Consider the following 14383-nt stretch of genomic DNA (forward strand, 5'->3'; position numbering starts at 1 on the left):
GAATGCAGACAGCCAATAATACAGTTAAAGTCAGCCCTCTGTTGGTGTAAATAGGTACTACAATAGCCAAAAGGGAGAGGGAGAGAAGCAGGGGAGGAAGACTGTTGCAGGTCTTACTCTCTATATTTTGCTAACAAAAATGTTATAATTGGATCAAGAAACTAGATCCTAGATCAATTAATAAAAAGCTAAATTCTATATTATATAGGCAATATTTTTCAGATAAGAGAGCAATGTAAAGATTAAGTAAAATATATCAAAATATGAACTATACTTATTCAATTATAAATATTAATATTAATTATATATATATATATATATATATATATATATATATATATATATATATATATATATATATATATATATAATTATAATTAATATTTATAATTGAATAAGTATAGTTCATATTTTGATATATGTTATATATATATATATATATATATATATATATATATATATATATATATATATATATATATATATATATATATATATATATAATTCTAAAATTATAAATAGCTACCATGCCAACAAACTAGTTTTTAAACAAATTGTTTGTCTTCATCAAACCTATCCACCCAGTATTCAATAAACCAGTGTAACTTTGACTGCAGCTCCATGGCTCCATAAGACCAAAGTAAGTCCTTGTGAACACAAACAAATAACCAAAAATGTACTGTCCACTTTAAGGTGTAGTGGTTGATTTAAGATATTAATTGGCTGAAGTCATGAAGAGACAACTTCATATCATCAGAATTCAGCATTTCCCTCCTTGTTTGAACCTTTTAATCGGGAAATTATCTAATACATTGTGTGGAGTGGCCAAATACTTTTAATTTTTTTTTTTTCAAACACAAAAGGAGCATATGTCAAACTTAATATGTCAAAGCTCTGTACACTGAAAGTACTTGATTAAATAAGTAAAATGTGTTCTTGCATGTTAAGGATAAAAAGCTGAAGCCACATTGGCCCTGCACAGTTAAGATTCTGCACTCCTTATGTTAAGTGGATCAAAAAATCCATACAAACCTGTTTGCTGACCACAAATGTAAGTACATGTTGTGTTCAGACCCCTGAAGTTATCCTTCTTTAAAAAAAAAGGCCAACGGACCAGAGACAAGATATGGAGATATTTTCTGAATATGAAAATATAGAGGATATACAGCATGGGTAAACAATATAAACAATATTTTCTGCAAAAGGATTGGTGTGGTTGCAGGTTTTCATTCTTAACAAACAGCAACACAAATTATTTTAGTTGTGTCATCATTATTCAGATCGCATGAGCTTCTTCATTACTGGGGAAAAACACTGCCCTTGTTGATAAGAGTTAGTGCTTAGTACTTAGTGCTACTAACTGAAAGCCTGGAACCTTTTATGATATTGTGCCGTTTGTTAAATCTTTGTGGTGTTTTAATTGTTAGATTTGCCTACTTTATCAATTAATTTTTAAATAAATAAATAGATTGACTGATAAATAAATAAATAAGTAAATAAAAACATTCTTGTTTGTGTATTATGAATATCTAAAGACATAAAACATTGTGTCTGAGTGCTAGAAGTTCTGGTTATTACAATTATTTAGCAAGAGAACAAACATAATTAGGAGACCAGATTAGATCTCTCAGATGCTGCTAAACACCCAGCACAGCATTCCCTGTCCCTGCTGTACACAGTTCTCTCAGATCTGTAATCCCAGTGTAACTGATATTTTAACTCACAGTCAGAGAGGAGGCCATGACTTGATGAAAAACAAACCCGGCCTATCTCTTGGGTCCTTATAAATCCTGCTGAATCAGCATGGGCTGGCCTTCAAATGTCAAACTCCAAATCAGGAGACTTGGGAGAGGGAACAAAGCTATCAGGCCGAGCAGGCAAGCCTGAGCCCCTGCAACACACAGCACACAGACACCCCCTCCCTGCATACAGAACAGAGCCTTTGTTGGGAGCGCGGTAAACACTTGTATTTCTGTATAAAGCCACTAAGCTTGTGTAACTGGCTGGTTATATTGCTAGCTATTTATTTTCTCTCTCTCCTCCCTCTCTCTCTCTCTCTCTCTCTCTCTCTCCTTGATACAGTGAAGATATGATAACATCTGCCATGTTTAATCAGTGACTAAATTCCCAGAAGCCCAGTCGTCTTCTGTGCAGCTCCCTCTGAGTGAATTAATTTAGTGAATTTGTTTTATCATCTGCTCAACATTAATATTTTCACCCCTCTCCCCCTTTCCCTTGCCTCTCACACAAGCTGCATCTCCACACACATATGCTCCTCTCCTCTTTTTAGTTCCGTCATTGATCTGGCTAGTTTCTTTTACCTCTCTTTCTCCCTAAAGAAAGTAGGACATGGATGGCATTCAAACATGTACACAATTTGTGAAATATGAAATATGTAGATCTGATCTAAAATATATTACATCACTGCAACATTTTTTTTCTTCAGTGCGGCCTCGCTCTCTCTCTCTTTCTCATTTTTTTTTCTCTAACTCTGTCTTACACACACACACACACACATCCTCTCTCTCACATCCTCTCTCTGTATAAGTGGGTGTGGGCAGAATGCAGCACTGCTTGTCTGGAAAGATACAGCTCAGCGTTGTCATGGCAACCTCAAGGTGACAGAATGGGGAGTGACATACAAGAACAGGGCGTATCTGTGGGAGGGAGGGTGATAGGGAGATAGGCGGAGTCAGACAAAGACCTCTGCTTAATATCATTAGAAAGAGAGAGAGAGAGAGAGAGAGAGAGAGAGAGAGAGAGCGAGAGAGAAAGAGATTGATCAGACACACCCTTTCAGCAAAATGTAGACAACATGAACAAAAAAGAACAGCTGTTTGCGAATGCAATACAGTGCCATATCAGCTCATATATCATGATATAATATAATACAGTGCCATATCAGCACAAAGTACACCTCTGTAGGCCAGTTTTTGGGTCCCTAGACTGGTAGTCACTTAGAGGCGGTTTCTTAAACAGGGATATTAAGCCTAGTCTTTGAAAACACAGCATTTTAAATAGAGATGTTCTACTGAAAATATAGTCTAGTACTAGATTAAATCCCTGTCTAAAAAGCTGCCACATACTGTTTGTTTTTAAAGAAAACCTAATCTTAAATTCGTACCAGGGCGTATTCCTTTCACTGCCTACCCCCTCTCCACTGTTTCCACTGTGCAGGACACTCAGCTGCTTGATTAGATTGCAGGTGAAAGTAATGCACTCAGCTAGGCAAGCTTTCTCCAGCTAATATGCTTATGAAATCAATAATTTAATGCACTCCATTGATGTTCTCTGCTCTGCTGATGTTCAAGCTGTGCAAGCTGGTGCCTATTTATTTATACTTTATTTATATTTTATCCTTGTAAATAAGGCAGGTTTTTGCTTCATTTTTGGTTAGCTATGGAAGCCCATGTGCACATTTAATCATATACTAGTATCCTGAGTGAGTCCTGTCCTGTAAAAGGGTATCACAGATGGGGTGGGGCTTAGATGTGACTGACTGTGATGATGTCAGATCCATGAGCTCAGCCTGCAGGCTGAGAACTCCTGCTGCTGCAGAGCTGAACGGAAAATTACAGACCCCTCCCCCACCTTCACACTACCACTACGTTTTCTCTTCCTCTCTCTTTCTCTTTACTCTCTCTCTCTCCTTTATTGTCATTTTGCACTCCCCTTTCTTGCATGTCTGATGCTCTCTCTCTCTCTCTCTTTTTCTCTCTCAGAGCCTCCTTCCCATTATCTATCTTGCATTTCCCCCTCCCCCATTCTCCTCTCTCTCCCTCACCCAGACATAGAGCAGCAGCAGCAGCTTATTGTGCCAAAGCCTCAGCTGACTCTAAAACAATACAAAGCCAACCTGCGCACTGCTCTGCAAGGAGTTGTATATCTGTCCAGTCCATTAAATTAAACATAACAAATCCAGGAGCGCTGTTACAGTAGAAATCCCTTCAGCCCTGAGGTCTCCTAAACATTCCTCCCACTGTTCCCTTCACAGAGGATTTAGCAGAACACAGTGACCTAAAAACACATACATGCGATTTAAATGGTGTCAAAGGCAGAATATCTCAGTACCGAAACTCTACACAGTTCAGCTTAAGCAAACAAACTGGAAGCTGCCTGATAACATTATTTAAATGCTCCACTTTAGCACATTACAAGCTATTTCAGTTTTCAGTATAGCAAACTGGAAAAAAGAAAGAAAATGTGTTTGATTACAGTTTATAATGTGTAATAACCAGCATTCAAAAGTATTGAAAATGGATAGGCTATGAAATGCCCTAGAATTGCACTTTTCATTTCATACTTCTAAATTACAGTATAAGGAACAACACACTGAATTATACCAGCAAACCAATAATACATACACTGAAACGATAGGCTCTTAAAGATGCAGAACACAGACCCACACGCATAAGCATGTTCTCTTTATGTATGGGTCTCCCTCATTGTCATTTAACAAAAAGGCTGTGTTTCATCCAACAATCCTCAGAAAGCAACAAATGTAACAAGCAGCCAACAACAAAAAACAATGTCATTCTACTTCTATTACTACACATAAATGATCCTAAATGCTTCTTGGCTTTGACGTATGGCTCCAAAAATACATGTAAGTTGGATACAACCTTAATCGTTAAATAGAGCAAATTAAAAATGGTTCTGCAATTACACATAAAGACAGCTCTGGAAAAAAATTAAGAGACCACTTCAGTTTCTGAATCAGTTTCTCTGATTTTTGCTATTTATAGGTATATGTTTAATTTAAATGAACATTGTTGTTTTATTTATAAACTACAGACAACATGGTTTGATGGCTCGTGATCATCCGTTTTCCTCTTTATTATATTTCAGATGGTTTTAATTTGGTAAAATCAAAGAAACTCATCATTTTTAAGCTGTCTTTTTTAAGTGGTCTTTTTTTTCCAGAGCTGTATATTTAAAGAAATATTGACTGCAATAGCAATTTAAGCTTCTTTACTGAATAAAATATATATTTGTGCCACAAATTTACTTAAAGGAGCCCTTTTAAGCACTTTTATTGTTCACAGATAACATGCTGACCCAGTAAATTATATTAACAAACAGTGGGGCACATATTGTTCAGATACTTCTTAATATGCACTGCACATGCTTCCCCTTCTGACTTATGCAGCTGCTTTCTCTTACTATGGCTCTGCTATATCCCCATAAATAAACCAACAAAGCCTCAGGGAGCAACAAACTCAGCCAGAAGAAGGAGCATATTCTGCTTCTACTTCTGTCTCATTTATGCTCTCTGTTGTGTTCCAGTCAAATTTGACTGATTTAAAAGTTTTTTTGGGGGAGAAGAAAATCAGATTTTTGAACTTGCATGACTTTATGCACACTGGTCACCTGAGCAGCAATGTCCATGTTTTAATATGTATAAAATATATAGTTGGGTTCAGGCACATGATCATACATGATCATCTCCCCCACCCTGCACTTATGTGCAGCACATTTGTGATGTTAATGGAGATGAATACAGTAGACTATTCCTTATATTTAGTTCTGAAGCGTTTCAAGAAAGTTACACTGGTACATTTCCAGATTTTTCAGTATGACTTGAATTTTTTTAGGAATTAATGTAGCACAATGTTTTTTTATATGATTTCTTTTTTGTGAGCAAATAATACAAATACACCCATAACACTTAACCAACCACATGAGGGTACAACAACAACTACAGTACTCTGTAAGATCTAAGCAACCTGACACATTAGCAACTAGATGGGACATACTGTAGCAACTGCCTAAACAACTCCATATCGACCAAGAGCCTCTTAAACTGCACAGTACTTAAGTTCTTAATTTTATTCAGGAAATGTACATTTCTGTTTACTTTGTAATATATTTATCAAGTGTAATTCTTGCCCTAAGTTATTTATTTAGTAATACAATCACACTAGTCAGTTTTGACTGGCAACACAAAATACCTTCTTAATTAAATGCTTTAAAACAAATATTCCTGTTTTTACACAATGAAGTCTGTGATAAATAGAACATTATGTCAAAATAATCAAGTGATTTTTTTTATCTGCTGTGAAGGAAATTAAAGTTAACCCTATTTAAAACAATTTATTTCATGGAAAACATTTTGTTAGATTAATATATTACTGTGCTCAAAACAAATGTATGTATGACAACTTGAAAATTTTGAGATACTTTCTCTAATTTGCAGCATCCTGCCTGATCTTTAGATTTACTTCTCTTTTTCAGCCATATTCCTTTTAGTCACGTCTTGTAGGGTTAAGCAGAAATAGGGAGATGATTAAATCATGTATGTATTGTTCTAGAATGTCCTATTCATCTCAGAAAGGAGTATAGAGATGCTTGTAAGGGAGGTGAGAGCCAGAGCGTGCACTCATCATTCTAGCCTCTGTATTTGTTTTGCAAACTGTATGTCCTAACACTATGTATGTCTTTGTCTTGTTCAATAAATTTATTTTCTTATTACAGTGACTTCTTGATTACAATGATCCATTTGTGTAATTTTCATCACAGCTTAGTGTCGAATTTTCTCCACAGAGCTCAAGATGCTTTGTCCTCAATCTTGTACTGTACACAATGACTTAGTGATATCCATCTATATATATCTATATCTATATATAGTAAAGTAAGACAATAGAGAAAGCACATGAACAAGTCATCTGATATATGTGTGTGTTCTGATCAGATATAAGGATAATAGTGAGTAAGCACCAGAAAACTACACTGTTTACTCTCAGTAAATGTAGAGTAATCTACCATAGCAAAATGTCTCAGTTCCAACAGCAATCTAATAACATGTTTACAGTGTGAAATCAGATTCCATTTCCTTCATGGGACAGGACTGTTAATGACTAGAAAGGCAGAGAGAGTGAAGGAGTAATGCTTGATAAACATGGGATTTTATCTGTTTATCTGCCAGTATTAAGGTTAAAATTTTGGCTAGCCTCATTTCTGAGAGAGAGAGAGAGAGAGAGAGAGAGACAGGGAGGGGTAACAGTGTATACTGTGTAGTCTCTTATCATTTGCGAAAGTTGGTCAAACCCTCATAGAATGAAAAGACATATACATTTCTAAACCAAAGTTATGTGACACACACAAACTTCCAGTGCATAGTAAATCGCCTTCTTACAAAGTGTACCATACATGTAGAAACAAAAAATTATGACTCTTGGAGAAAATCAGCCATCGCCAGATATACAAATGTTGTGAAGGTGTGAGTGAGTAAAAATATTGAAATCATGGTTCACACATCTAAATCACAGTACAAAGTAGGTTTCCAAAAAAAAAAATCCTCTGAAGAGCAATGCAGACAGTGCTGCACATTTCAGCACCATGGACAGCAAATAAAGCTAGAACGACAGCAGATCATTGCTAAGTCATTCTAAACACCAGATGTAAACGACACTATACCAGATCTATTTTAAGAAATCTTACCTTCTCTTTACTAGGGAGTGTTTGTGTCCTGGTGAAAGTATCTCCTCCATTTATACTTATCAGTTCTGCATCTGCAGGCGGAAATGGTGCAGGGAAAACTACTACGTCACTCTTCAGCGTGTCAGAGCTAAAACACACGTCGTACTGCTGAGTAGATTTAGAGTAGGACCAGCTCCCATCAGGATGTGTAGTGATCACTGGGGGGCTGTACCTGCTGAAACTGCTCTCTGTCCTGTAGCATCTTACTGCTATTAAACTGATTAGGCTCAGTAAAAATATCACTGAAACCGACACGATGGCGATCAGCAGATACAGATTTAAATCTGAGAAGCTCTCCTCTTTTAATGGAACATGTTTGAACTTAGTCTGAATGTCCCCTATGCTTTCAACCACCACAACATCAATAGACACAGTTGCTGACAGTGAAGGTTCTCCATTATCAGACACCAAAATGATCAGCGGGTGAGTTTTCAGGTCATTGTCACTCATTCTTCTCTTAGTCCTGATCTCCCCGCTGCTGCTTCCAATCCGGAACAGGTTGTTTCCTTTGGGTTCAGAAATTTGATAAGAAAGCAGTGCATTATAACCAGAATCAGCATCCACAGCTCTAATCTTGGCCACAAAGTATCCCGTTTCAGCAGAATAGGGGATATTCTCAGTGTTAATGGAGCCTTGCTCAGAATAGGGGGCGAGGATACTGGGACTGTTGTCATTCTCATCCAGGATGAAAACATTCAAACTCACGTTACTGCTGAGTGGAGGAACACCAGAGTCTGTGGCCTGCACTTTAAACTGAAACATTTTCATTTCCTCATGGTTAAAAGTCTGTATTCCGAGTATTTCACCATTATCAGCATTTATACTAACTGCAGAAAAGACACCAGAGGACTTGTGGGGTGAATCTAATAATTCATAAATTATTTTCGAATTCTGTCCTACATCTGGATCTGTAGCTGACAGGGTGTGAATAATTTGAACTTTTGGGCCATTTTCCTTAACATACACATTGACCACAGGATTTGGAAAGTGTGGTGCATTGTCATTAACATCTGACACTTGAACAGTAAAAACTCTAGTACTAGAAAGAGGCGGGGACCCTTCATCTGTCGCTATAATGGTGACATTATACTGAGCTTCACGCTCTCTGTCTAAAGGCCCATCCACCACAATTGAATAATATGTTTTATAAGAAATCTGCAGTTTAAATGGAACGTATCCAACTACTCTACCATAAGCAATTCCATTCTTTCCAGAATCTTTATCAGATATTGTAATTAAGGCGACAGTTGTGCCTTTTTTGGCATCTTCCATGACTTCATTGATCTGAGATGTCAGTGTTATTTCCGGAGCATTATCGTTTATATCTATAACTTCAATTAACACTTTACAGTGCGCCGAGCGAGGAGTCAGTCCTTTGTCTTTAGCCTGTGCGTGAATTTCATAAGCATTTTGTGTCTCAAAATCAATCTTACCTTGCACTGTAATCTCCCCAGTCTCGGCATTAATGCTGAATACGCCATTGTTTTTATCATCGCTATCTCGGTTAACTAAAGAATAAACTATTTTGCTATTTACACCCTCATCTGCATCTGTGGCGTTTATATTAATTATCACAGTTCCAATACGAGTATTCTCAATTATTTGGACCTTATAAAGAGATTTGCTAAATACTGGGGCGTTATCATTTGCATCCTGCACATTCACCACTATCTGCAATGTGCCTGATCTGGGCGGCTTTCCACCGTCTACAGCCGTCAGTGTAAGCGGGATCATAGACTGTTTCTCTCGATCTAAAGCTTTCTGCAGCACCAACTCAGGCGATATACTCTGCTCTCCACCGCTCTGTACATCCAGAGAAAAGTGTTCATTTGGGCTTAGTTTGTAGCTCTTTACCGAGTTACTGCCCACATCAGGGTCTGAGGCTCTCGGCAACTGAAATCTGTCGCCAACGAAAGCAAGTTCTGAGATATTAAAATGCTTTGACTTAACGCGAAACGAAGGCGCGTTATCATTTACATCAAATATGGTTATCTCAATGCGAAAAAGGCTTAACGGATTGTTAACCACAGCTTCTAAATTCATTGAGCACTGAGCAGAGGCAGGGCAAAGCGCCTCTCTGTCGAGTCTCTCGTTGACGAACAACACTCCCGTTTTCACATTAACCTCGAAGTATTTCTTCCCAGATGAAGGGACGATATGAAACATCCGTGTTTCCAATTCATTGATGTTCAAATTAAGATCCTTGGCAATATTTCCAACAGACGTACCAGTATTAACCTCCTCTGACACTGAATACGCAACTTGAGCCAAAGCTAGATCCGCGAGGCTGAGGAAAATCACACAAATGACCGCCAAGAAACAGTAAGTTCGATTATCCATTGTTTCCAAATTTCGCAAAACCTTCGCACACCAGTAACCAGGAACAAAACATTAAAAATACAAAGCATAAACAAGGCTTGATCCGTGTTGACTAGAAAGATGTCCCGTGTCTGCTACATCTCCATGAGCGCTGACCAGAACAAAAGCGCGTGAGCAGTGTGTGTTCCCTAAAAGGAGGAGCCAACCCGTAGTTGAACAAACCACGTTGTGGCCAAATAATAGTGACACCAAGAGGTGTCTTGATGTTAAAGCCTACAAAATGTTAAACACCTAGATATATAGAAAATATATTTAAAAAAACAATAAGTAGAGCAACTGCCAGGATCCCTAAATGCGATACATTTAATATTCTGGAGTTCATTTCAACTTTGAAGAATGTGTTGAAAACAATACTGTTCTGTTTTTTACCTTTTCTATACAAAACAAAAATGTACATGCTTAAGAAAACGAACTGCAAATGTATCTTCTTCTTCTTGTTATTGTTATTATGATTGTTATTATTATTATGATTATTATTATAAATGTATCTTAAATGCATTTCACTATTTGCGTGCAGTATACAGTACGTCTACTGGTGTTATAGCAAAATCGAAATAAAAAATACTGCCAATTTGCTGGTGCACAGTTGATTCTAGAATTAATATGTACATAGTGATAACATCAATTAAATACATTACTCATGATAGGAAATATTCAGCGAAAATGTAACATTTTTACCTAAACGTTAATACAATACATTTTTATTCAGAACATTTTGCAAAAGCTTACCTTCTCTTTACTAGGGAGTGTTTGTGTTCTGTTAAAAGTGTCTCCTCCATTAATACTGATTAGTTCTGCATCTGCAGGCGGAAATGGAGTAGGGAAAACCACTACGTCACTCTTCAGTGTGTCGGAGCTAAAACACACGTCGTACTGCTGAGTAGATTTGGAGTAAGACCAGCTCCCATCAGGGTGTGTGGTGATCACTGGGGCGCTGTACCTGCTGAAACTGCTTTCTGTCCTGTAGCATTTTACTGCTATTAAACTGATGAGGCACAGTAAAAAGATAAATGAAATCGACACGATGGCGATCAGCAGATACAGATTTAAATCCGAGAAGCTCTCCTCCTTTACTGGAATATGTTTAAACTTAGTCTGGATGTCGCCTGTGTTATCAACCACTACAACATCAATAGACACAGTGGCTGACAGTGAGGGCTCTCCATTATCAGACACCAAAATGACCAGTGGGTGAGTTTTCAGGTCATTGTCACTCATTCTCCTCTTAGTCCTGACCTCCCCGCTGCTGCTCCCGATCCGGAACAAGTTGTTTCCTTTGGGTTCAGAGATGTGATAAGAAAGCAGCGCATTGTAACCAGAATCGGCGTCCACAGCTCTGATCTTGGCCACAAAGTATCCCGCTTCAGCAGAATAGGGGATATTCTCAGTGTTAATGGAGCCTTGCTCAGAATAAGGCGCAAGGATCCCGGGATTGTTGTCATTCTCATCCAGGACAAAAACGTTCACACTTACGTTACTGCTGAGTGGAGGAACACCAGAGTCTATAGCCTGGACTTTAAACTGAAATGTGTTCAGCTCCTCATAGTTAAAAGATTGTAAACTGTGGATTTCTCCGCTGTCAGAGTTTATGTTCACCAGTGAAGATCCTGGCGTGCTTTTCGAGCTTTCTACTAATGAATAAGTTATTCTTGCATTATCTCCAACATCAGGATCAAATGCAGATACTGTATGAATAGCAGCTCCAATCTGACTGTTCTCTTTCACATAAACATTAATGACGGGCTCTTGAAAGCGTGGCGGGTTATCATTTACATCAGAAACATGTACAGTAATAATAGTTCTACTGGAAAGAGGTGGGATTCCTTCATCAGTTGCTATAATAGTAATGTTATACTGAGATGCGCTCTCTCTGTCTAGCGGTACATTTACAAGCAATGTATAATAATTTTTATACGACTTTTGTATCTTAAATGGGACGGATCCTATAATATTCGTGCTTACTTGGCCGTTTTTACCAGCATCATTGTCAATCACCGTAATCATTCCAACCATTGTGTCAACCGGCGTATCTTCCTTAATAGGGTTAACTAAAGACGTCACTGAAATTTCAGGTATATTATCGTTAATATCAATGATTTCTACTAAAACTTTACACAGCGCAGCTCTTGGACTGTGCCCTTTGTCTTTCGCCTGCACTCGAAGCTCGACCGCGTTTTTCTTTTCGTAGTCTAAATTACCATTCACAACGATCTCGCCGTTTTCTGGATTTATTAAAAATGCGTTGATATTTTTGTCATTGTCATGGTTAACAAATGCATAAACGATTTCACCATTTACACCCTCATCCAAATCACTGGCATGCACGGTAATTACGGATGTACCGGGAAACGCATTCTCATTAATTCGAGCTTTATAAAGTGACTTACTAAAAACTGGAATATTGTCATTGACATCTAGCACATTTATAACTATAGTCATGGAACCAGATCGAGGAGGTTTTCCTCCGTCAACAGCTGTCAGTGTAAGCTGGATAACAGACTGTTTTTCTCGGTCTAAAGCTTTCTGCAGCACTAACTCTGCAGATACACTCTCTTCTCCGCTCTGTACATCTAGAGAGAAATGTTCATTTTGGCTCAGTTTGTAGCTCTTTACCGAGTTACTGCCCACATCTGCATCATGCGCACTTGGTAAAGCAAATCTTTCCCCTAAAAAAAAAGAAGATTCAGAAACATTTATTTGTGTTTCTATCTGTCGAAATACAGGATAATTATCATTGACATCTAATACGTTAACTTCAAACCGATATATATTAAGTGGTGAATTGACGACAGCTTCTAATGCTATCAAACATTTTAGGTTGTGCTCACAAAGCTCATCTCTGTCAAGTCTCTCTTTAACATAGAGAAAACCTGTCTTTAAATTCACACCAAAATACCTCTTATATTCTTCAGAAACGATTTGAAATCCTCGAATCTCAAAGTCTTGAACATTGAGATTTAATTCCTTTGCCAAGTTTCCTACCGGAGTCCCTGGGTTTGCCTCCTCTGAGACTGAAAATACAGCCTGTCCGTCCCCACTTCTCCATAAATGAAGCAGAATTAAATAACATATCCACGTACGCAATGCGAGCTCCATAGAATGTCCCATTTTATTCCAATGCAACAGTTCGGTAAGGTATATTAAAAGCCATTCGTATAGCTATAAGAATATTCTGAGACCCGTTTATTCCGCGTCCGAGCACAATGGCGTATTCCAAACAAAGCCCTCTGCACAACATACACATTACCCTGCCACGAAAAGGGAGGAGCCACACCACAACTGTCAATAGGGAGTTAGTGACATCATGTGGACAACTACAAGCAGTAGTTTTTGGAATACAATATTAAATGTCTTTGTCACGGTTTATAAAATTATATTTTCTTATAAGTAATATAGAAATAAGCGATGTTTTTGTTCTTAAGTGTTCTTAATGAAGGACATTAAAACAGCTGTGAAACACACCAACGTTTCAGCACCATGGACAGAGAGGTTATAAACACCTCTACTGATGTGCTGAATACACGAGTGAAACAGGAAGCTTCGAACGCCCACAACAGTAATGTCTATTAAATCTTACCTTCTCTTTACTAGGGAGAGTTTGTGTTCTGGTAAAAGTGTCTCTTCCGTTAATACTGATCAGTTCTGCATCTGCAGGCGGAAATGGAGTAGGGAAAACCACTACGTCACTCTTCAGTGTGTCGGAGCTAAAACACACGTCGTACTGCTGAGTAGATTTGGAGTAAGACCAGCTCCCATCAGGATGTGTGGTGATCACTGGGGGGCTGTACCTGCTGAAACTGCTTTCTGTCCTGTAGCATTTTACTGCTATTAAACTGATGAGGCTCAGTAAAAAGATCACTGAAACCGACACGATGGCGATCAGCAGATACAGATTTAAATCCGAGAAGTTCTCGTCATTTATAGGAACATGTTTGAACTTAGTCTGGGTGTCACCTGTGCTTTCAACCACCACAACATCAATAGATACAGTGGCTGATAGTGAAGGCTCTCCATTATCAGACACCAAAATAACCAGCGGGTGACTTTTTAGGTCATTGTCACTCATTTTCCTCTTAGTCCTGATCTCCCCGCTGCTGCTCCCGATCCGGAACAGGTTGTTTCCTTTGGGTTCAGAGATGTGATAAGAAAGCAGCGCATTGTAACCAGAATCAGCGTCCACAGCTCTGATCTTGGCCACAAAGTATCCCGCTTCAGCAGAATAGGGGATATTCTCAGTGTTCATGGAGCTGTGGTCAGAATACGGCGCAAAAATCCCGGGACTGTTGTCATTCTCATCCAGAATAAAAACGTTCACGCTCACGTTACTGCTGAGTGGAGGAACCCCAGAGTCTGTAGCCTGCACTTTAAACTGAAAAGTTTTCAGCTCCTCATAGTTAAAAGTTTGTAAACTGTGGATTTCTCCGCTTTCAGAGTTTATGTTCACGAGTGAAGATACTGGAGTGCTTTTCGAGCTTTCTACTAATGCATAAGTTATTCTTGCATTATCATCATCATCAGGATCAAA

General features: G+C 38.2%; 2 protein-coding genes across 6 annotated transcripts in view; both read right to left on the minus strand.

Annotated features, from left to right (window-relative positions):
- LOC103030246 (protocadherin alpha-C2) overlaps positions 1 to 14383 on the minus strand; it is a 124127-nt gene that overhangs the window by 32579 nt on the left and 77165 nt on the right. The window contains exon 1 of one of the 5 annotated variants that reach the window (XM_007227999.4): positions 7441 to 9963. The exons of the other annotated variants lie outside the window; for them this stretch is intronic. Within the exon in view, the coding sequence (XP_007228061.2) occupies positions 7441 to 9819 (2379 nt within the window). The 5' untranslated portion in view covers positions 9820 to 9963. Of the gene's footprint in view, positions 1 to 7440; positions 9964 to 14383 lie in introns of those variants that run through there. 5 annotated transcript variants of the gene reach the window in all.
- On the minus strand, positions 9933 to 12748 carry LOC125797824 (protocadherin alpha-3-like). The gene is made up of 2 exons (XM_049474105.1): positions 10588 to 12748; positions 9933 to 9986 (listed from the first exon to the last, which is right to left on the minus strand). The coding sequence occupies exons 1-2, from the start codon at positions 12295 to 12297 to the stop codon at positions 9933 to 9935; spliced, it is 1764 nt and encodes a 587-aa protein (XP_049330062.1). The 5' UTR covers positions 12298 to 12748.

This window comes from Astyanax mexicanus, chromosome 2 (assembly GCF_023375975.1).
Source record: "Astyanax mexicanus isolate ESR-SI-001 chromosome 2, AstMex3_surface, whole genome shotgun sequence".
Taxonomy (NCBI): Eukaryota; Metazoa; Chordata; class Actinopteri; order Characiformes; family Acestrorhamphidae; genus Astyanax; species Astyanax mexicanus.

Coding starts and splice junctions, on each gene's coding strand:
- LOC125797824 (XM_049474105.1), bottom strand. CDS start 12,297: ATGACTATAGTTATAAATGTGCTAGATGTCAATGACAATATTCCAGTT. Junction 9,987..10,587: donor CACTCCCTAGTAAAGAGAAG/GTAAGCTTTTGC, acceptor TCCTCCTTTTAG/GGAACACACACTGCTCACGC.